Genomic DNA, 24,291 nt, shown 5'->3' on the forward strand with positions numbered 1-24,291 from the left:
ACTGTCAGAGAAAATAAAGCAGCACCTTCTGACCATCAGGTCCATGAATTCAGCTGTGCTTTGGTGTAAGATGTATTTAAATAACAGACTTTTTTTGGGCCTCTGGTACACAATCTTGAGTGGGTTTTTCTCTCTCTCTCTCTCCACCAGGAAATGGATCAAGAGATTTATTTTAACACTTTTTTTTTTTTAAAGTAATTGAATTAGTTGAAAAGTCTCCTATAATTTTATTCACTATTTTCACGACTAAATTGGTTGTTTAAGCTAATTTTTCTTATAGGGGTTTGTTGAGATGCTGTTGGCATCTGATGCTGAGAGAGTTGCCTCTGATTCTAAAAATCAAGATATTGTACTCCGCGGTCACATCTTGAAGATTAAGGTGTCGGAGAAATACTGCCAACTACCAGAAGAAGGGTAATTATTTAAGTATATTAATCCTATATAACTGCAAGTAGGAGTATTCATGAGACATTTTTGACATGAACAAACATGCTTGAAGGAGAGGGCTAACAAGGGAATGTAATATCAATACCTTGCGACCCGTTAAAATATTTGACCCATGTTTATTAAATGACTTTTTTAAAGCAATAGTTCAGGATTTTTGACATGAATCTGTATGGCATCCCCGTCAATAGTGTCGTGCAAATACACTGACTTACCCCCGACAGCATCCTGTGAGTCCAGTTCTTGTCTAGTTTTGGTCCAGACGAAAGTAGTCCGGCAAGTTTGTTGGGGTCACGAAAGTAAAACGTTTTTCTTCTCAAAACAGTATGTGTTCAAAAGAGTGATATATTTGCATCACAAAACCGTTGCCAAATAAAAAGTCAGACCTCGCAATTATTTGGCGCTATATTTTCTCTCCCTCGGTATCACTGCGCGCTGTCATGTTGACATCTGCGCAGGAATCAACACCTTTCCCATTGTTTGGCAGTGATTAGGAGTTCAGATCAGCGGCGCTAACAAGCTAATTTGAGAGCAAGAACAGCGACAAATTTATCACCTTCTATAATAATATATTTGTGAAAATGGTGCGCACTGGCAACTATCCAGGCTGTAGCAACAAAGATGTGGCTGAATCTGAAGACAACTGACCATCGGGTCCAGCTGGCCTGGGACGCTTCTTCCAGTTAATTTTAGGAATGTGGAAAAACGTCTGCAAGACACCAACATTCAGGAGTGCAGGGAAGTCAGTGTGGTTTGTGATGCAGACAGCAGCTGGCACGCTGGCCTCCTCGTCAATTGAAAGGTCTTGCATCTGTGGCATGATGAGATCCCATTCGTGGCAGCAGTAGCACGCCACCTCTGTCTGCATTACTTCACATTTGGAACAAGTACACCACCATTTGTCGGTCACCCGGTGTCTCGCAGCTCCAGCTGCACCTTCTTCCACTTCTCTGTCCACCCTTTCTCTCTCTGCCCGTTCTAACTCCATCTGGCGAATTTCTTCATCTGTATATTCGGGTTCATAAAGATATCCCTTTGGCTGTGAGATGAAGCCAATGTTTTCAACGTCGCTGTCGTAGTCAGACATGTTGTCGCTAACTTTGCTAGCAGTAAACAATGAATGAAACAGCCGTGGCTGTCACCTGGCGGCAGCGCGCAGTGATAAGAAGGGAGAGAAAATAGCGCCAAGCGATTTCGAGGTCTGACTTGTTATTTGGCAACGGTTTTGTGATGCAAATATATCACTCTTTTGAACACGTACTGTTTTTTGAGACGAAAAACGTTTTACTTTCGTGACCCCAACAAACTTGCCGGACTACTTTCGTCTGGACCAAAACTGGACAAGAACTGGACTCACAGGATGCTGTCGGGGGTAAGTCAGTGTGTTTGCACGACACTATTGATGGGGATGCCATACAGATTCATGTCAAAAATCCCGAACTATCCCTTTAACCTCACGGTGCATAATGCAAAAGTTTAAGGGTCACATCTTGGCACAGCTGACCATTTCTCCTTAGGATAAAGTTTAATCTTGCTTGTTCTGGTCTTTGTCTAGGTTTAGTGTTGATTCTGATGATGAGGATGATGAGATCAGAGAAGGAGAAATATCGAAGGTGAGTTCAGCTCCCAGTCAAGGACACATGGTATGCCTTTAGATCAAAATGTAACTTTATACAGTGGATTTGGAACTTTTTTCTGTGTCATAGACTTCTTTTAAAATGGAATCAATACATTCTTTCCTGTTTGTCATAGAAAGATGGTACTTTCACATTCCCGGTGTTCCTCATGAACTTTCATGTTCACAAACAGTTTAGCTAGCTACAATTTTGGCCATCGCCAAATTGGGGGGGGGTGTCCATCTAAAATTCTTGTTCGTGTGATATCCATCCATTATCTGTAGCCACTTATCCTGTTCTACAGGGTCGCAGGCAAGCTGGCACCTGTTTGAGTGATTGAAATGTTTGTAGGATTTATTAGCTCATAAGGCCAATGGGCTATTGTCATGGAGTGGCGTCCATCATCCGTCTGTCGTCCACGATTCAGTTAAATCGTATCTCCTCCATCAATTCTCCACAGATTTCTATTCCGATTGTTTTTGTTTGAAAGAGCTAATTGCTCTGTACAAAACTTGGTCATTGTTTTCTCAATATTTTTTTTGCTAACGAGTTGGTAATAATTGGGCCAAATTAATGAATTTTCCAGGCCTCTCACTAGAATTTTATCTTCTCTCTCATTTCTCATCCAATTCCAGTTCTGATTGACTAAAAACAATCTTCCCTTGAGGAACAAAACTTGGTCATTTGTTTGTTGATGTTTTTTCTGTTGTAAACAATTTGTTTACAACTGTTTTTATTTTCAGTTCAATTGTATCTCCTCCCTTTATTCTCAATGAATTTTAGTTCTGACTGTTTCGTTTGAAAGACCTAGTCATTGGTCATTGTACGGTATTGTCAAATTTTTGCTAACGAACTGCTAATTGGTCAACTTCATGAATTTTGGGACTTCTCATTAGAATTCTATCTCCTCTCGCAGTTCTCACCTGATTTCTGATTGATGTTTTGGGTAGATCTTCCCTCGGGGAACAAGACTTGGTTGGTTGGTTGGTGATTTTCTTGTCGTAAACAATTTGTTTACAACTTTGTTTATTTTCCGTTAAATCGTGTGTCTTCCCTCAGTTCTCCATGGATTTCAGTTCTTATTGTTTTATTTGAAAGAATTAGACCTTCTGCACAGGGCGGCACGGTGGTGTAGTGGTTAGCGCTGTCGCCTCACAGCAAGAAGGTCCGGGTTCGAGCCCCGTGGCCGGCGAGGGCCTTTCTGTGCGGAGTTTGCATGTTCTCCCCGTGTCCGCGTGGGTTTCCTCCGGGTGCTCCGGTTTCCCCCACAGTCCAAAGACATGCAGGTTAGGTTAACTGGTGACTCTAAATTGACCGTAGGTGTGAATGTGAGTGTGAATGGTTGTCTGTGTCTATGTGTCAGCCCTGTGATGACCTGGCGACTTGTCCAGGGTGTACCCCGCCTTTCGCCCGTAGTCAGCTGGGATAGGCTCCAGCTTGCCTGCGACCCTGTAGAACAGGATAAAGCGGCTACGGATAATGAGATGAGACCTTCTGCGCAAAACTTGGTCATTGTATTGTCAATTTTTTTTTTTTTTTTTTTTGCTCACAAATTAGGTCAACTTAAATTTTCTCCTGACTAGAATTGAATCTCCTCTCTCATTTATCATGTGAATTCAGTTCTGATTGATGTTTTGACTAGATCTTCTCTTGGGGAACAAAATGTAGTCCTTTGTTGTTTTTCCTGTTGTAAACAATTTGTCGTGGAGGTTGGTCCGCTCTCGCATTGTCACATTTCAGTTCTGTTTAAGGTTTTGGTAGTCATGGTTGTTTTGAGCCAGATGAGAGCTGTTTTGGCCAGATGAGTGACTACGTCCTTAACATTCTGGTATGTAATTAATCATTGTAACCAGCAGAGGAACTGATTAGATTTTGGAATTTATCAGAATGGGGTGAACGTCGCAGCAAGATCTGAAATAGTTTTTCTTCCAGAGTTACCTTCCTGTTTGTCATACAGAAATATTATTTACTTTTTTTTTTGTCTATGATGTTTGCCATCAGTCTGTCAGTAGCTCTGTCCATCCATCCATCCATCCATCCATCCATCCATCCATCCATATGTCCAAGATTCTCATTAGTACAATATTCCAATATTAGATTTTGGAGTTGATCTAAACAGGGTCAAGATCAAGTTTCTGAAATATCTTTTCTTCAGTAGATTCCTTCCTGTTCCTAAAGTATAATTTAAGGGTATTTCTGGCATACAAATTGTTGAAGATTCTACTTGCTGGAAATTAAGCTACACACAATAATCCATAATGACAAAACAAATGTATGTTTTTAGAAATTCTTGCAAATGTAATAAAAATCAAAAATTGAAGTATCTCATATACCCTGTCCACACTAGGGATTTTGTACCGATATGCTGCTACTTTCGTACCGCAACGCCTGTCCACACTAGCAATTATACAGGTACTGTAGCGGTATAACTGTGTCGGTACGAAACCCACAAATGTATGGGTTTCGTACCGGTACAGTATCGGTACTGTAGCGCTTCACTGTAGTGTGGACAGATGAAGCGGTTCTGTATCGATACAAATATAATGCGCATGCACAAAGAACCATTCCTACTTCTTCCGGCAATACGGCCATGCTTTCCAGCTGTAAATAAAACGTCAAAATGGCTCAAAACGACCATGGAGCTACATGGAGCAAAGAAAGTGTGGGAGGGGAAAAGAGGGAGGAAGAAAGGAGGAAGAGGACAAAAGGGAGAGAAAGGGGGGAGAGGAAGAGGGAGAAAGTGAGGGGGGAGAAAGGGAGATTCGTTTTCTTTCTTTCTCAACTGCCTTGCGCGTTTTATACGATTCGACTGAATAAATGACCACCAGAAATACAGACTGTACATTGACAACAAAAAGCACGCGCGTTATTTCATCCGCCATATTACCACGGAAACATTTCGCGCACGCGCACTTCAACTACCGTGAAAGAAAACCGCAAACATTTCTTGCTAGTTTGGACAGATGCACTAAACTGTACCGGTATACTTTGTATCGATACAGTTATACCACTATCGTACCGGTATATATGTGAACACAGCTTTAGTTGGGTATTCAGACAAATATAATGCGCATGCGCAATGAACCATTCCTACTTCTTCCGGCAATACGCCCGTGCTTTCCAGCTGTAAATAAAACGTCAAAATGGCTCAAAACGACCGTGGAGCTACATGGAGCAAAGAAAGGGGGGGGGGGCATTCCAAGCATTCTAAAGCATTCCAAATTGAGCGAAGTTGCCTCCTGTTTGCTTTGATTTTCTTGATCTCTCTTGAACTTTCCTGGCGTCCACCTGTGGCAAATTCAGTTGATGATTTGACTGTTCACGGCTGGCATTAACATGCATCATGGATGATGAGGTCACAAATGGTCGGGTCCAAGTACAGGTGTGAACTGGGTCAAATGCGTCCCAAAGACACATTGTGATCCAATCACTAGGACCACATTCAGAGGTAGTCTGGACCATGTATATAAGGTTTTTTGTTTTTGTTTTTTTTTGCAGTGTGCACCTGAATGCGTCCAGGGCCTACTCAACTAATGTCTTCCGCATAAGCGGATGTATGTACTCCTTCACACACCAACAGTGTCCTATATTAAGTTTTGATTTTCTTTTAATGTCCAGCAGATTAGGCACAGGAAGTGTATTGCTGCCTCCTGCGGGTTAAAAAAAAAAAACAACAAACACAAATGGTCTTTGCAAATGGAAGTAATGTACATATTTATTTGCATATAGAGCGGGGAAGTGAGATCCGATCACAACTGGTCATTTGAGTTGCATATGGAGACGCAGTCTAATGCCAGGTGTGAACTGACATACGTTACTTAGAGCTGTCCGTTTGTCACCTGATCACCCAGGACACATGTTGCAGTGCAAGGTGTGAACAGGGCCTTAGAAAGGCACGCCTGTGTGTATAAGATCACACAATTCACAGTGCATGTCCGACCCAAAACCAAGCCTTGAAGTTCAAGGAACGAGGCTATAAAACCATTTCTAAAGGGTCTAAATACTTTCCAAGCCCACTGTATGTAAAGGTAGAAAGCATTTGATCAAAAGGGAAAAGAATTGAATGTTTTTCACATCTTCACTGCCGCATTGCAGAGTTGCTAGAAGATTGTTTTCTCCTTGGTTAGTCACAATACACACTTGGACTCAATGTTTCTTAGAAATTAACTGTTTTATGTATGGAATAAAACGCCTCAGATCCCTGAGCTTGGTGAATAAATTAAAGAATAAATACAGAAGTATGGTAGATGTGGTTAGAGCACATATATTGTCTTCAGTTGTATAATGACAGCAGCACTAGTATAATTCTCCAGTTACTGCCCAAATGCATCATGTTTATTTGTTGAAACTCCTGTAATTCCATTTTCTCTCCCAAAAATTAATTCTAAATAAATATATTGCTATTTATAATATATATACACACACACACACACACACACACACACATATATATACAGGCACATAGTGTGTGTCCACACAGTACTGTGCACAGTCTTCGACCCACTTTTTTCCATATAAACTTTTTTGTTATAGATTTCTATTTGATGATTTCTACATTGAGTCAGTACAAAAACATTTTAGAGTTCCAAACGTTCGTTTTCCAGCACAAAATTAAGTGTTACAGAAAAAAATGTTTGTATCTGAGCAGCATATTACATAAGAGATCACTTTTCAGATTAAAAAAGAAAACATAATGAAGGCTGCTGGGTTTTGGTGCAAAATTATGAAGCAAGTGTGACAAAGGCTACGTTCACACTGCAGGCTGAAGTGACTCAAATCCGATCTTTTCGCCCATATGTGACCTGTATCCGATCTTTTATTGACAATATGAACGACACAGATCTGATTTTTTCAAGTCCGACCCAGGCCGTTTGGATATGTGGTCCTAATTCCGATTCCTAGCCGCTCTTTTCATATGCGACTTCAGTCTTAACCGCCAGGTCGCATTCATCCGACTTACACGTCATCAACAAGCCACAAACGTCACTATTCTGCGCTGAAGTAGGCGGCGGGTCTCTCAAAAAAAGTTACAACAACATGGCGCATAATCACGGGCGCAGATAGAGGGTGGGACGGGTGGGATTCGTCCCACCCAGATTTAAATTCACCTCGCTCGGTCCCCCCCACTTATAGGGAGGAAAAAACGTCTATGCTGTCTTTCTTTGCATAAGGCAAACCTCACGGAAAAATCAAAAGACTAATTACCATTCGGTTTATTGAGGTGCACAGCAGTGTATACATAGTTGCAACAATTCACATAAAACAAAACAAAGACTGATATTCGGTTGGTTGAGCTGCGCAGACTGCACAGCTTGCGAGCTCGAGCTTGGTTGCTATGGTAACCCACAACAAGTTTGACAGGCATATCGGGGTTGGGGTTGGTTTGCTGGCAGCTTTGTCCCCCCCCCCCCCCCCCCCCTCCCAGTTTTTTGTCCCCCCCAGTTCAAAAAACGCATCTGCGCCCCTGCGCATGACATCAATGCGAGGGACGCTTTGGGCTGTGAAGGTTCTGAATCTTCTCAATGGAAGGACGCAGAGGTTAGGGAGCTGATTTCCATTTGGGGGGATGCAGCTATTCAAGCTAGATTGGATGGGTCATACTGCAACCGGGCGGTTTTACTTCCGTAAACACTGGCCATGCTCACTGCGTGTGACGTCGTCGTATCCTGCAATGCGCATGCGGAACACTTTTAGGTCGCTTTTCGTTCATACTGAGGATCACATACAAGTTGCATATATTTGTTAATGTGAACGACCTCACAAAAAAATCAGATTTCACAAAAAAATCGGAATTGAGCATTAAGCCTTGCAGTGTGAACGTAGCGAAAGTGTCCAGAAGAACTGTGGCTGGTTCTGTAAGATGCTCAGAAAAACCTACAGCTCATTTCCTTATAAAACTGCACTCACTGTACCTGAGACTACTGTTCTTAGGGGGTTTTTTTTAAACAAAAGATCGTCTCACACCAAATATTGAGTGTTTCATTTATTATGCCTTATTGCTGTTTATAGTTTTTTTTTTAAATATATATATATATATATATATATATATATATATATATATATATATAGAGCTATAGCCTAGGTCACAACCGGACGTACAATTTTTTTTGGCCGTGCGATTTTTGCCGTTTCCCAAATCGCTGCGTTTTTTTTTTTGTTCATGGAGAAAGACGCACGTTGGCCGTAAGTTTGTCTTGCAACCTGAAAAAATCGTAAGCGCCCGTAGAGTTTGTTTGACATGACAAAGAACCTCTGTGGCTGGTCTGCGGCCAGTCTCCAGCTCGAAAATCAGCACGTCACACGCGCGCCCTCCGTGCATTTCACGCGTGCGCTCCGTGCGTTTTTTGCACGTAGACCGGCCGTAGGAGCACGTACGGCCGGTTGTGACCAAGGCTTAACTATTGCACCTTATGTTCTTGTTGTAGGAGTCCAATAATGAGCAGCAGAGTGATGCAGTAAATGGTAACACAGTGTCTTCAAATGAATCTCTCAAAACAGATGAGCAAGTAGGTAAGTGATGCAGTATTCTTTTCTGCTGTTGCATTGTGCTGTATGGTCCGGGAAGTATTGGTGTACTACTTCATAGAATCAAATTCTGGTATTTTGTTCACAGGAACAGAGTTTGTCCGACCTGTAGTGGGCTACTTCTGTCACCTGTGCAATGTCATCTTTGCCACTGAAGAGGAAGCAAAAGATGAACACTGCAAAAGTCCATCACACCATGAGAAAGTGAAGGTAAACATTCAGGTGTTTTTGCTTGTTTTAACTAGTTTTCTCTAAATTATAACTTTCCTGTGACTTTTTTTTTCCTCTTCTTCCCAGAAATGTACTCCTTTTGTATTGATTCTTTTTATCTTTTCTTACTCTTAGGAACACAAGGAAAGAAGTGGCTCTGTGGAAAATAAAAAGTAATGTGTACATAACTGTATGGCTGTAACAGAAAGGGGACAGTTTCAAGGGGTGCAGAGGGATTCAGTCCCCCTCTGACCCTGAGCCAAATGATAAACACTCTGGGGCGGGGTACACAACCTGTCAGGGGGCCTGACTGGAAAGGCTTGTGGTTGTTCCAGTTGGTACAGAAAATATAAACAGATGTCTCTTTTTGTCGTCATATGCTGTCCTGTTAGCATAATTGTTTGATTTGTTTTAATAATAGAACAGTTTTTATAGGTTCATTTTATTCATTGTATGCCAAGGATGTATCAAGGTCAGCTGAATTTGTTGTTGAAATGCTTTAACAGCAATATCCAACTGAATAAAATGGCATATTGAAATTGATAGACTTTTAAATGTGTATTAAACCATGTTTGCCTGGTTTATGTATGTGCATGTCTTTCTGTTTGAGAACACAAATTAATTGCAGAAACTGTGTGAAAAATGTTATTAGTTACAATACTATAGGGGCAGCATGGTAATGTAGTAGGCTCACAGCCGGAGGGTCCTCGGTTTGATACTGTCTGTCTTGGGGCAGCCATGGCCTGAAGGCTAAAGTGTTGCCGGTTTGATTCTAGGGGCCGGCAGGAAAAATGTGAGGGTTGAATGAATGAACAACTCCCCTCCCTCTGTCTCATCTCATCTCATTATCTCTAGCCGCTTTATCCTTCTACAGGGTCGCAGGCAAGCTGGAGCCTATCCCAGCTGACTACGGGCGAAAGGCGGGGTACACCCTGGACAAGTCGCCAGGTCATCACAGGGCTGACACAAAGACACAGACAACCATTCACACTCACATTCACACCTACGGTCAATTTAGAGTCACCAGTTAACCTAACCTGCATGTCTTTGGACTGTGGGGGAAACCGGAGCACCCGGAGGAAACCCACGCGGACATGGGGAGAACATGCAAACTCCGCACAGAAAGGCCCTCGCCGGCCACGGGGCTCGAACCCAGGACCTTCTTGCTGTGAGGCGACAGCGCTAACCACTACACCACCGGGCCGCCCCCCTCCCTCTGAATCATGGCTTAATTGCCCTTGAGCAAGGCACCTATCCCCCAACTGCTCCTCAGGTGCTGTAGCATAGCTGCCCACTGTTCTGGGTATGTGTGTGCGCTCCTTGCATGCGTGTGTTCACTGCTTCAGATGGGTTAAACGCTGAGGAGGAATTTCACTGTGCTTGTGTTCATGTGACAAATAAAAGCAGCTGCTTCTTCTTCCCCCAGTGTCCATGTGGGATTCTACCTGGGTTCTCTGGTTTCCTACCAGTTTTCTAAAACATGCAGGTAGAAGGATTGGCTACACTAAATTACTAAATATATATATACACACACTAAATTATAAGTGTGCATGTAGTGAACTTTCTCGCAAAAACAAGAATGAGAGACCTACAGTTCTAAAACTGTATGCTACCATAAAATAACTCGGTTGTTAAGAAATAGTATGAGAATGAATACAATAATGCTTGAAAGTTTGTGAACCCTTTAGAATTTTCTGTATTTCTGCATAAATATGACCTAAAATATCAGATTTTCACACAAGTCCTAAAACTAGATAAAGAGAACCCAGTTAAACAAATGAGACAAAAATATTATACTTGGTCATTTATTTATTGAGGGAAATTATTAAATATTACATATCTGTGAGTGGCAAAAGTATGTGAACCTCTAGGATTAGCAGTTAATTTGAAGGTGAAATTAGTCAGGTGTTTTCAATCAATGGGATGACAATCAGGTGTGAGTGGGCACCCTGTTTTATTTAAAGAACAGGGATCTATCAAAGTCTGATCTTCACAACACGTTTGTGGAAGTGTATTATGGCACGAACAAAGGAGATTGCTGAGGACCTCAGAAAAAGCGTTGTTGATGCTCATCAGGCTGGAAAAGGTTACAAAACCATCTCTAAAGAGTTTGGGCTCCACCAATCCACAGTCAGACAAATTGTGTACAAATGGAGGAAATTCAAGACCATTGTTACCCTCCCCAGGAGTGGTCGACCAACAAAGATCACTCCAAGAGCAAGGCGTGTAATAGTTGGCAAGGTCACAAAGGACCCCAGGGTAACTTCTAAGCAACTGAAGGCCTCTCTCACATTGGCTAATGTTCATGAGTCCACCATCAGGAGAACACTGAACAATAATGGTGTGCATGGCAGGGTTGCAAGGAGAAAGCCACTGCTCTCCAAAAAGAACATTGCTGCTTGTCTGCAGTTTGCTAAAGATCACATGGACAAGCCAGAAGGCTATTGGAAAAATGTTTTGTGGATGGATGAGACCAAAATGGAACTTTTTGGTTTAAATGAGAAGTGTTATATTTGGAGAAAGGAAAATACTGCATTCCAGCATAAGAACCTTCTCCCATCTGTGAAACATGGTGGTGGTAGTATCATGGTTTGGGCCTGTTTTGCTGCATCTGGGCCAGGACAGCTTGCCATCATTAATGGAACAATGAATTCTGAATTATACCAGTGAATTCTAAAGGAAAATGTCAGGACATCTGTCCATGAACTGAATCTCGAGAGAAGGTGGGTCATGCAGCAAGAAAACGACCCTAAGCACACAAGTCGTTCTACCAAAGAATGGTTAAAGAATAATAAAGTTAATGTTTTGGAATGGCCAAGTCAAAGTCCTGACCTTAATCCAATGGAAATGTTGTGGAAGGACCTGAAGCAAGCAGTTGATGTGAGGAAACCCACCAACATCCCAGAGTTGAAGCTGTTCTGTACGGACGAATGGGCTAAAATTCCTCCAAGCCGGTGTGCAGGACTGATCAACAGTTACCGGAAACGTTTAGTTGCAGTTATTGCTGCACAAGGGGGTCACACCAGATACTGAAAGCAAAGGTTCACATACTTTTGCCACTCACAGATATGTAATATTGGATCATTTTCCTCAATAAATAAATGACCAAGTATAATATGTTTGTCTGATTTGTTTAACTGGGTTCTCTTTATCTACTTTTAAGACTTGTGTGAAAATCTGATGATGTTTTGGGTCATATTTATGCAGAAATATAGAAAATTCTAAGGGGTTCACAAACTTTCAAGCACCACTGTAGATAAGATGGATACATTTCTGGATAGAACTAGTGTTAAAAATGGGATGAATGGAGACTTGGGTGTTGCTTTACAATACCGTTCAAAAGTTTGGGGTCACCCAGAGAATTTTGTGTTTTCCATGAAAAGTCACACTTTTATTTACCACCATAAGTTGTAAAACGAATAGAAAATATAGTCAAGACATTTTTCTGGCCATTTTGAGCATTTAATCGACCCCACAAATGTGATGCTCCAGAAACTCAATCTGCTCACAGGAAGGTCAGTTTTATAGCTTCTCTAAAGAGCTCAACTGTTTTCAGTTGTGCTAACATGATTGTACAAGGGTTTTCTAATCATCCATTAGCCGTCTGAGGCAATGAGCAAACACATTGTACCATTAGAACACTGGAGTGATAGTTGCTGGAAATGGGCCTCTATACACCTATGGAGATATTGCACCAAAAACCAGACATTTGCAGCTAGAATAGTCATTTACCACATTAGCAATGTATAGAGTGGATTTCTGATTAGTTTAAAGTGATCTTCATTGAAAAGAACAGTGCTTTTCTTTCAAAAATAAGGACATTTCAAAGTGACCCCAAACTTTTGAACCGTAGTGTGTGTAAAAGTGTAAGAGATGATGCAGGGTGTTGGGGAGGTCAGGAACTGATGACAGTACCAAGAAGCACCATCTCTACTCTTTCATCCAGTGTTCATAGCAATTTCACCTGTCAGGGGAAAATATCTATAAAAATGAGTGTAAAAATAATTGATACAAAACCACATACATGTAGTTTAACTCTCATTTGGCTCCGTTTGAAACATAAGGAGCTCCATTCTACAAGAAAACTGCCTTGTCATCGCTTTGTACCTTGTGCTCATTTTACTGCGCATGCCCGTCCGCTGGCTTCTGATTGGACCTAAGTCACATGTATATTTCACGAATTTTGATTGGAGAAGAAGTAACAGTCGTTTCCATAATGCGACGCCGTCTCCATGGTATTCCAATATGGCGGCCCACGGTAAGACGCTTGTAAAGAATTAAATCATTACCTGTAACTGATGTGTTTTGCTAACAAAATTATACAAGGCTGTTGCTTGTATTTACTTTTATTGTGGATGTCAAGTAAAACACAGATGGTGGTGGTTTGTTTTTGTTAAGATATGGTGTTGTTCTTGATATTAAAATAACTTGGTTATCTGTGTAGTTATCGTTGTACTTAGTTTTGCTCAAGTAATTATAGAGCTTTTATCCTTTAAAAAAAAATAAAATAAAGGTATATGCTTTACCCCAGGCAACTGTTGTATGTGTGGATTGTGAAATTTGTTCAATGATTTTATCATCCCCAATTTAACAGGTTATGGGCTGCAAACTAACCATCTGCATAACCTCAGTTGTTTATTCATGTCTCTAATTTCAGCATATGCACCATTAGTTAATGTGAAGCAAGATTATAACCATCTTTTTTTTTTTTCCTTTTGTAGGACGGCACCCCATTGTATCCTTTCAATACAATATTAACTCCGGCTCCCCTTTCTGTACTTTAATCTTTCATTATGTTAACGTCTAGAGTGTTTTAGCAAAATCCCCATTTTGATATTAACCTTCTTAACAAAATGTCAGTTGTCCTCCATGCCCCTGCAGGTCCTGTTTTATTTGAATGTCTGGTATTTTGCTGCCTTCTTTATAGCTGAAATTCTAATGTTTATCTATAAAGGTAAATGATCATGATTTCACCTTTTGCACATTTCCTATTTCTGAATTTTGAATGTGAAATGAACTAGACACTCAGTTTGGCAGTTTATTAGGTACACTTATCTTGTATGCTCACTTATTTGCTCTTATTATACTCACCACCAACCCCACCCACCCCCACGGCACGGTGGTGTAGTGGTTAGCACTGTCGCCTCACAGCAAGAAGGTCCGGGTTCGAGCCCCGTGGCCAGCGAGGGCCTTTCTGTGTGGAGTTTGCATGTTCTCCCCGTGTCCGCGTGGGATTCCTCCGGGTGCTCCGGTTTCCCCCACAGATATGCCAGTGGCATATCTACAAGATAGTAATCCCTAATAAACTGGAAACTAAGTGTATGTACAGTACCAGTCAAAAATTTGGACACACCGATTCATTCATAGGTTTTTCTGTATTTTGACTACTTTCTACATTGTAGAACAATATTGAAGACATCAAACTATGAAATGGCATATGGAATTATGTGGTAAACAAAAAAAATGTCAAAAAACCCCAAAATGTTTCATATTTTAGATTCTTCAAAGTAGCCACCATTTACCTTGATGATGCTTTGTACACTATTGGCATTATCTTAACCAGCTTCATGAGGTAGTCACCTGGAATGCTTTTCAATTAACAGTTGTGCCTCGTCAAAAGTTAATTAGTCTAATTTCTTGCCTTCTTAATGCGTTTGAGATCAAACAGTAAATAACAATAAAAATATAGTTAATAGCCCTATTCCACAACCCTAGTAATCCATATTATGTCAAGAACTGCTCAACTCAGTAAAGAGAAATGACAGACCATCATTACTTTCAGACATGAAGTGACTTTTCTGTCTGTCTGTCACCATCCTCACAGTTGAGGATTGGTGATCCAGGAAGTTATCAACCAGCTTCCCTGAATTTTCTTGGGTGATTATAGCACACCAGACGGACCCAAACCCTCATCTGGTGGTGGATACGCATTCACACCTATGGGCAATTTACAGTAGCCAATTGACCTAATCCACATATCTTTAGACTGTGGGAGGAAACCCACGCAGACAACATGCAAACACGACACACTAAAAGGCCCTGTCGGCTACTGGGCTTGAACCTAAAACCTTCTTGCTGAGAGGCAACAGTGCTAACCACTACACCACCATGCCGCTGAAGTGACTTTTAATTAATAAAAATAAAGAAAACGCATTGAATTAGAAGGTGTGTTCAAACTTTTTACTGGTATTGTATGTGAAGCAGGTTTTACATTATGGACCTTGTACTTATTTTATTGTGTGAATGGACTCAATTTTATGTACATTTGCACCATTGAAATTGACCAAGTGATGAATATTAATGTTAAATATTGATGTTTATGATTAATTACCTCTTCAGGAATCTTGCTTCCGTACTCTCAGGCCAATCTTATACTGGATATTGTTCTGTTGTTTCTCTATCTCGGTCTTGAAGCCCTGCGACTATTTTATGGTCAGTGTAAAATAATGCTGAGATTTATTAAATCACGGATAAGCATTTCACATGCTTTGTAGCAATTTTGACTTTAGTTGATATGGATATTGAAATTCTGATTTGGAACGCCTCCTTTTTCAGGCTGGAAGGGGAACCTGTGTGAGAGCACGCTGATCCTCATCGTTAGTGTCGGTGTCTTGGTGCCATGCACAGTAATAAGCGTCTACTATCTGCTCCTGCAGACTTTTATACTGCGTCTTGAATTTATCCTCAATGCTATCTTACTCTGCTTCTACACTTTAGAGCTGGTTCTGGCTCTAATAACCATTGCAGCTTTTTCCAGGTAAATTTTATATTGTTTGTGAGTTTAGCATCTATTTTCTTTGACAAATAAAAGCATTTTTGCACATTAGTGAATCTTGACTAGGTGAATTACCATGTAATTTAAATAATTTGTTCATTTGGAGGGGTGTTAGATTCATATGCATCCAGTATCTGGACCATTTTTTTAAAGTTATTCTGACGTTTTAATCTTTGCTGTTTGATTATCTTCCTTTTCATTCTTTCAGGGCCAGTGTTTATTGAAGATGTTTATGAAGACAAGGAAATATTTGTTAGAACAAGAATATCCCGTATTCTTGTGTGGTATCCAGTTTTCAACATGGCAATGTTTCTCAATATTGTGTGGATCTGCACGACTTACTGCACTTCTCATCCTCTTTTAACACCAACTGAGATCACAATCAGACAAGTCCAACTTTAAATGCATAGAGATGAAGTACTTCAATATTTCATCTTGTTCAATATTGCCACAAACCTTTTTTTATTGCAGTCATTTCTGCCATTGTGTCTTTGTTTTGTATTTGATTAGAGTTTTTTTGTATTTTGATAGTACGAAACGCATTTTTTTTAAATAAATGGAAAATATTTTTACTAAACATAATTTCCTTCTACATTGCTTTGATTGTGTTAATTGATGGAGTTCAAGTTCACTTGTTGGGTTATTTTTGTTTTATTGTTTACTGAGGGGGCAGCACGGTGGTGTAGTGGTTAGCACTGTCGCCTCACAGCAAGAAGTTCCTGGGTTCGAGCCCCGTGGCCGGCGAGGGCCTTTCTGTGCGGAGTTTGCATGTTCTCCCCGTGTCTGCGTGGGTTTCCTCCGGGTGCTCCGGTTTCCCCCACAGTCCAAAGACATGCAGGCTAGGTTAACTGGTGACTCTAAATTGACCGTAGGTGTGAATGTGAGTGTGAATGGTTGTTTGTCTCTGTGTCAGCCCTGTGATGACCTGGCGACTTGTCCAGGGTGTACCCCGCCTTTCACCCGTAGTCAGCTGGGATAGGCTCCAGCTTGCCTGTGACCCTGTAGAACAGGATAAAGCGGCTACAGATAATGGATGGATGTTTACTGAAGCATGTCTTAGCTTTACATGATTTACACATGTATACCCTATAGAACCAAGTTCTTGTTCCAGTCTTGTTTTTCCTCCACTGCCCTTTTCTGATCTTTAGTTACTGTATAAAGAGACAGCGTCTGGTTGGCTACTGATTCAATTGCAGAATAGTCAGCGGTTAACAATTCAAGAAGCAAGAAACCTTTATTTCACATACGTACAATTAAGCACAGACTTAAGCACAATGAAATGCCTTCTCTGCATTTAACCCATCTGAAGCAGTCAACACACACAGAGCAATGGGCAGCTCTGCTACAGCACCTGGGGAGCAGTTGGGGGTTAGGTGCCTTGCTCAAGGGCACTTCAGCCATGATACAGAGGGAGGGGAGAGTCTTGTTCATTCACTCAACACCCCTTACATTTTTTTCTTGCCAGTCCCGGGACTCAAACTGGCGACCCCTTGGGCCCAATTCCTAGTCAAAGCACTCAGACAGGACTGTTGGTTGGTCAGGGCTAAGGATTCTTGGAACATAGTGATCTGAAAACGGGTTGATTAAGGATAGGAGTACTGGTTTGGATTTACTGGATGAGTGGATGTCTGAGAAAAAAAGAGAATAACTCTGATGCAGTAGGGGGTGGAACTTTGTCCTGAACTTCTGTTTGTAGCTTAGGAATGTGACCTAGGCATTTCCTTATAAAGAAAATATCTCCGATCCGAGATTAGGAGATGTTTTCCACAATAGGAGGAAGAACCCAGTCCGCCTTTTTATCTGTGACTGTCAGTGAATCCCTTTGTTTCACTCCAACTTCGACAGCCCACAACAATGAGGCTATGTGAGAACAGCTCTCTCCAAGGCTTGTAATACAGTCACAGTGTGCGGCCACAATCTTGCCATTTTCTTCACTGATAATCCATGGAGTGAAAGGTTTTCAGTTATTTTTTGTGAGTAGTGAACCTGGAATAGAATATTTAGAAAAATTTAGACCTGGGGACAAGATAAACTTGAGACAAAGCCAACAACAATTGACAATCAGTAACGCAATTGACAAGCTTACCTTTCCAATTACTAGTCGATTTTCATCAAATGTTTTAACAAGCACTTCCCTGACCCAGCCATTCATGAAGTTTTGGTAGCAAGCTAAGCTTTTGTAGTTTTTTTTTTTTAACTCTTCTTCTATGTAGGGACTCTTAGAAAAGAGAAGGTACAATCCAACATCTATGTAGGTAACGCAAGGCCACAAATCTAAATCATCACTCCAATCTTTTCGAGGAATTTTGTATTGCTCATAACCACCAATAAACTCTAATTTCCACCTGTATCTATCCTTTGCTTCTTTCTGACTTAGATTATCCAAGTAATCTGGTAGTAGAGCTTTTTTAGCTGTAATTTTCTTTGGATGATGGATGCCAGACATCTTCACTTCTCTTCAGTATGTGAGCAGGATGTAAACAAAGTTTGCGTGTCCCCCAGGACAAAGGTAGCCATGGTTGCTGACATAAATATGATGTCACTGAAATTGGGTCTATAGGAAAAGTTTCCTGTTTTAGGTTTGCAAAACTTTTTTTTAGTAACACTTTATTGACAAACTACAAATATACAAAACCAATATGGCAACATCATCATGTTATCATCATATTAAATATTAGGAAGAACAGAGAAATTATCAAAGGGAACAATCTGATAAAAATTAGTATAAACAACTTATAATACAAAATTGAAAATAAATTAATCTCATCTCATTATCTCTAGCCGCTTTATCCTGTCCTACAGGGTCGCAGGCAAGCTGGAGCCTATCCCAACTGACTACGGGTGAAAGGTGGGGTACACCCTGGACAAGTCGCCAGGTCATCACAGGGCTGACACATAGACACAGACAACCATTCACACTCACGGTCAATTTAGAGTCACCAGTTAACCTAACCTGCATGTCTTTGGACTGTGGGGGAAACCGGAGCACCCGGAGGAAACCCACGCGGACACGGGAAGAACATGCAAACCCCGCACAGAAAGGCCCTCGCCGGCCACGGGGCTCGAACCCGGACCTTCTTGCTGTGACGCGACAGCGCTAACCACTACACCACCGTGCTGCTCAGATTTGATATAATTATACAAATAATAATTTGTGAATGTAAAGCAGCAGTATGGTGATGCAGTGCTTAGCACTGTCGCCTCACAAGAAGAAGGTTCTGGGTTTAAACCTCATGTCCAACTGGAGCCTTTCTGTGCAGAGTTTGCATGTTCTCACCGTGCCTGTGTGGGTTTCCTCTGGGTGCTCCGGTTTCTCTCACAGTCCAAACACAAGCAGATTAGGTCAACTGGCTACTCTAAATTGCCCATAGGTGTGAAGGGTTGTTTGTCTCTGTGTTAGCCCTGCGATAGATTGGAGACCTGCCCAGGGTGAACCCCACGTTTTGCCCAACGTCAGCTAGGATTGGCTCCAGCTTCCCTCAGAACCTTGGCAGATAAGCGGTATAGATAATGGATGGATGGATATAAAGTGAGGTGAACAGGGAAATTTTTTAAACAATACTAATCTCTGCCAGTTGATCATTAATATTGTTTTTAAAAAATTCCTGAAATTTTTCTCAATTTGACATTTGTTTCTGTAAATTAGTTTTTTTTCTATTTGGCATACTTAATAAATGCAAAAAAAAGTCTTTCAAGAGTAAGACTCTCAAGAGAATTGGATGCAGTTTGTTAAAATTGTCTGCTATACCTGAAGTGTCTTGCCTTAATGACTGAGTCCTTAAAAATTAAACACTTTAAAAAAAAAACTTGTTGGTTCAAACATATTTATTGAGAAACATCTCATTCATCAGGTGATTTTGCATGACATTTCTTTAAGTATAAACATACAGAGTTTATACAAGCCAGCACACAATGACATGCACAAGACAATTTACAGAACTGTTAGCCAAACAGCAAACACACGAGTAAGAACCCCAAGAAGCCCCTATCCCCCTGAAGTGCATTCTTGATTGCGTCTCAATTGGTTTCTCCTTCAAGATGAGAGATCAAAGGTTGCCAGACTTTTTCAAACTCCCGAAACCTGTCTTTCAACATAACATTACAACAGAGAAAATTACTCTCGGTGAAGAGTATCTGTTAATTCTGTCAGCCAATGCTTCAGTGAGGGAACCTCTTTCTTTTTCCAAAATAGTAAGTTTTTTTCTTTTTTTTCGGTAATAACACCATAAGGGTGGCACGGTGGTGTAGTGGTTAGCACTGTCACCTCACAGCAAGAAGGTTTTGGGTTTGAGCCCAGTGGTCGATGAGGGCCTTTCTGTGTGGAGTTTGCATGTTCTCCCCGTGTCTGCATGGGTTTCCTCCGGGTGCTCCGGTTTCCCCCAAAGACATGCAGGTTAGGCTAATTGGTAGCTCTAAATTGACCGTAGAGTCTATGTGTCAGCCCAGCAATGATCTGGCGACTTGTCCAGGGTGTACCCCACCTCTCGCCCATAGTCAGCTGGGATAGGCTCCAGCTTGCCTGCGACCCTGCACAGGATAAGCGGTTACAGATAATGGATGGATGGATGGATTCTTGTAATTTGGGACATACAGCATGACGTAAGGTAGCTTCTATGGAGCCACATTTCTTACATAGGGGTGATATCTCTGAAAATATCTTATGTAATTTCACCTTAGGTTATGTAATCTATGTAGAATTTTAAATTGCTTTAAACAATGACGGGCCTTAAGCGGCGCAGTGGTTAGCACTGTTGCCTCACAGCAAGAAGGTTCTGGGTTTGAGCCCAGTGGCTGACTGGGGCCTTTTTGTGTGGAGTTTGCATGTTCTCCCCGTGCCTGCATGGGTTTCCTCTGGGTGCTCCGGTTATCCAGGTTAGGTTAATTGGTGGGTCTAAATTGACTGTAGAGTCTATGTGTCAGGCCGGCAATGATCTGGTGACTTGTCCAAGGTGTACCCTGCCTCTCACCCATAGTCAGCTGGGATAGGCTCCAGCTTGCCTGCAACCCTGTAGAATGGATTTTTCCTTTTATCCATCCATCCATTATCTGTAGCCGCTTATCCTGTTCTACAGGGTCACGGGGAAGCTGGAGCCTATCCCAGCTGACTATGGGCGAGAGGTGGGGTACACCCTGGGCAAGTCGCCAGATCATTGCAGGGCTGACACATAGACTCTACGGTCAATTTAGAGTCACCAGTTAACCTAACCTGCATGTCTTTGGACTGTGGGGGAAACCGGAGCACCCGGAGGAAACCCACACGGACACGGAGAGAACATGCAAACTCCACACAGAAATGGCCCTCGTCAGCCACTGGGCTTGAACCCAGGACCTTCTTACTGTGAGGCGACAGTGCTAACCGCCACACGCTGCCTTTTTCCTTCTATTTCATTCAAAACAGAAACGACTGGCTTGTTTTCAGAATGTCGCCAAGTCTAACTGTAGGCTATAATTTGTATTAATAATAATAACAACAACAACAACACGATGTTGATGGAAAATGCATGTGTTTTAATCCTGTGGGCGGAGCCACGTCTGTCTGTGCTTCAGGCATGTGCTCGTCTAAATGCTAACATACCATATAAGGAGATGCAATTCAGTACACTCTGCAGGACCACAATAAATGAAGTTTTTATTTTTCCGTATGCTTGACTGAGGGGCGGCATGATGGTGTAGTGGTTAGCGCTGTCGCCTCACAGCAAGAAGGTCCGGGTTCGAGCCCTGTGGCCGGCGAGGGCCTTTCTGTGCGAAGTTTGCACGGTGTCCGCGTGGGGGTGCTCCGGTTTCCCCCACAGTCCAAAGACATGCAGGTTAGGTTAACTGGTGACTCTAAATTGACCGTAGGTGTGAATGCGAGTGTGAATGGTTGTCTATGTGTCAGCCCTGTGATGACCTGGCGACTTGTCCAGGGTGTACCCCGCCTTTCGCCCGTAGTCAGCTGGGATAGGCTCCAGCTTGCCTGCGACCCTGTAGAACAGGATAAAGCGGCTAGAGATAATGAGATGAGATATATATTTTTCCCCGGAGGCACAGTGGTGTAGTGGTTAGCGCTGTTGCCTCACAGCAAGAAGGTCCGGGTTCGAGCCCTGTGGCCGGTGAGGGCCTTTCTGTGCGGAGTTTGCATGTTCTCCCCGTGTCCGCGTGGGTTTCCTCTGGGTGCTCCGGTTTCCCCCACAGTCCAAAGACATGCAGGTTAGGTTAACTGGTGACTCTAAATTGATCGTAGGTGTGAATGTGAGTGTGAATGGTTGTCTGTGTCTATGTGTCAGCCCTGTGATGACCTGGCGACTTGTCCAGGGTGTACCCCGCCTTTCGCCCGTAGTCAGCTGGGATAGGCTCCAGCTTGCCTGTGACCCTGTAGGACAGGATAAAGCGGCTAGAGATAATGAGATGAGATGAGATATATTTTTCCCCGGAGGCACGGTGGTGTAGTGGTTAGCAGGGCCGTAACCAGGATTTTTCAAATACCGAGTTCAAACATTGCGATACATCTTATTTGCCAAAAGAAAAATGTCCTAATATGGTGACTTTTCATACATTTTGGAAACGAGTCAAAATCACAAGCCCAACAAGATGAACATGTAGGTGAACATGTTTATTTTAACAATTTCAAAACTGCACAATCACAAAAGTATTTTGTGTGTGTGTGAGTGAGTGAGAGAGAGAGTGTGTGAGAAAGAATGAGTGAGTGAGTGACAACGCAATCTAGCCGAGCCTGAATGGACTTCAATTGCTTTTTAAAAAATATCTGCCCTTTTCAATAGCAAAATACTAGACGGCTATTGGACAAAACCGACTAAAACGCTACATTTGGAGGCTGAGCCTCACTGGAGATGGGAGTCAATAAGAGGGGCGGGACAAGACTTCCCGAGAGGAGGCTCATCTCCAGCTGGTGATTGGAGGAGGAGCTGTGAACGCGGCTGGGCTGCTCATGATTGACAGAAAGCAGTCAGAGGTGGTGCATCATGTTGTAAATAAAATGTGAACATAATAAGTTTGCTACCCGTTTTCATTTCCGTTCGAAAATACAACCAATGATCAAAACAATAGTGTCTTGTGTTCACGTTAGCCTATAGTCTGGTAAGTTAGCAAAATAGCTCAAGTCTCGTCAGCACCCAATAACTTCATAAACAACAGGTCACGACTGTCCAGCCTTTTCTGATCTGAAACGCACCAAATCAAATCGAGAGAGAGAATAAAAAAGAGTTTGTGCCACCTGGAAAACGAAAGTCCTATCTCGCTAAGTGGCTTCGACTGTTGTTGCTTGAAATGCTAATTAAAATTGCACTGTTAATGATCATAAGCATTCCGGCACATAACTGTCAGTGACTGGCAAAATTAACTCCCCTTCTTCCCTCTTTCTTTTTCTCTCACTTGCTGACTTTCCAAAGCTGAGTTTGGTTTGTTTTAGTGTAGTAGACTTCTTCATCTTATGCCAATTTTCAGATTCCACGACTAACTGACAAACTGCCTGGCTGCGGAGTCGGACCTTGATGAGAACACTTCTCAGCTCTTGTATATCCCGTGGTGTTTAGCTGACTATCGCGAGGCTGCCTAATATGAAATGTTTCCAATGTCGGATATTTCAGCTTCGTTTAAAAATGATTATGTGGACTTTATTTTTAGACAAACAAATGAGAACAGGGGGATGCAAGCTGAATTTAGAATTTTCCACCGATCAAAGTCAGAACGATTTTCATCATATATTCTCATCTCATCTCATTATCTCTAGCCGCTTTATCCTGTTCTACAGGGTCGCAGGCAAGCTGGAGGCTATCCCAGCTGACTATGGGCGAAAGGCGGGGTACACCCTGGACAAGTCGCCAGGTCATCACAGGGCTGACACATAGACACAGACAACCATTCACACTCACATTCACACCTACGGTCAATTTAGAGTCACCAGTTAACCTAACCTGCATGTCTTTGGACTGTGGGGGAAACCGGAGCACCCGGAGGAAACCCACGCGGACACGGGGAGAACATGCAAACTCCACACAGAAAGGCCCTCGCCGGCCCCGGGGCTCAAACCTGGACCTTCTTGCTGTGAGGCGACAGCGCTAACCACTACACCACCGTGCCGCCCCTCATCATATATTAATTTCACATTTCTGAGAGAAAAAAAAAATACCGTGGGAAAAAAATGCAGAGGACATGACCTCGGTGTCCTCAATGGTAGTTACGGCCCTGGTGGTTAGCGCTGTTGCCTCACAGCAAGAAGGTCTGGGTTCGAGCCCTGTGGCCGGTGAGGACCTTTCTGTGTGGAGTTTGCATGTTCTCCCCGTGTCCGCGTGGGTTTCCTCCGGGTGCTCCGGTTTCCCCCACAGTCCAAAGACATGCAGGTTAGGTTAACTGGTGACTCTAAATTGACCGTAGGTGTGAATGTGAGTGTGAATGGTTGTCTGTGTCTATGTGTCAGCCCTGTGATGACCTGGTGACTTGTCCAGGGTGTACCCCGCCTTTCGCCCGTAGTCAGCTGGGATAGGCTCCAGCTTGTCCGTGACCCTGTAGGACAGGATAAAGCGGCTAGAGATCTGGGAGGGCGGCGCCCCAGCGCCCCCTATGGGCCAGCCGACACTGGTATAATCGTTGTTTGAGAACCGGCACGCGCTCCCGTGTCGAGGCTGAATGCGCGCGCACGCAGTGAGGGTAGAGGGTCTCTCTCTCTCTCTCTCTCTCTCTCATCCTGGCGGGTGGGACCCGCGCACCGTCTGCAGAAGGGCT

General features: G+C 42.5%; 2 protein-coding genes across 3 annotated transcripts in view; both read left to right on the top strand.

Moving 5' to 3' along the window:
- The window catches only part of LOC132890795 (matrin-3-like), a 47,936-nt gene extending 38,557 nt beyond the window's left edge, over positions 1–9,379 (top strand). The window contains exons 18-22 of the mRNA XM_060928036.1: positions 281–414; positions 2,000–2,057; positions 8,486–8,570; positions 8,674–8,795; positions 8,931–9,379. Coding sequence (XP_060784019.1) covers positions 281–414; positions 2,000–2,057; positions 8,486–8,570; positions 8,674–8,795; positions 8,931–8,972 — 441 coding nt within the window. The 3' untranslated portion in view covers positions 8,973–9,379. The remainder of the gene's footprint in view (positions 1–280; positions 415–1,999; positions 2,058–8,485; positions 8,571–8,673; positions 8,796–8,930) is intronic.
- A 2,655-nt stretch (positions 9,380–12,034) lies between these two features.
- On the top strand, positions 12,035–18,180 carry tmem216 (transmembrane protein 216). Of its 2 annotated transcripts, XM_060928037.1 has the most exons (6): positions 12,035–13,053; positions 13,517–13,530; positions 13,656–13,749; positions 15,135–15,227; positions 15,351–15,552; positions 15,779–18,180. In XM_060928037.1, the coding sequence occupies exons 1-6, from the start codon at positions 12,924–12,926 to the stop codon at positions 15,792–15,794; spliced, it is 549 nt and encodes a 182-aa protein (XP_060784020.1). In that variant the 5' UTR covers positions 12,035–12,923; the 3' UTR covers positions 15,795–18,180. The 2 variants fall into 2 exon arrangements, with proteins under 2 accessions (XP_060784020.1, XP_060784021.1); XM_060928038.1 differs by lacking the exon at positions 15,135–15,227.
- Positions 18,181–24,291: the final 6,111 nt, after the last annotated feature.

Source organism: Neoarius graeffei, chromosome 8 (genome assembly GCF_027579695.1).
Source record: "Neoarius graeffei isolate fNeoGra1 chromosome 8, fNeoGra1.pri, whole genome shotgun sequence".
NCBI classification, from domain to species: Eukaryota; Metazoa; Chordata; class Actinopteri; order Siluriformes; family Ariidae; genus Neoarius; species Neoarius graeffei.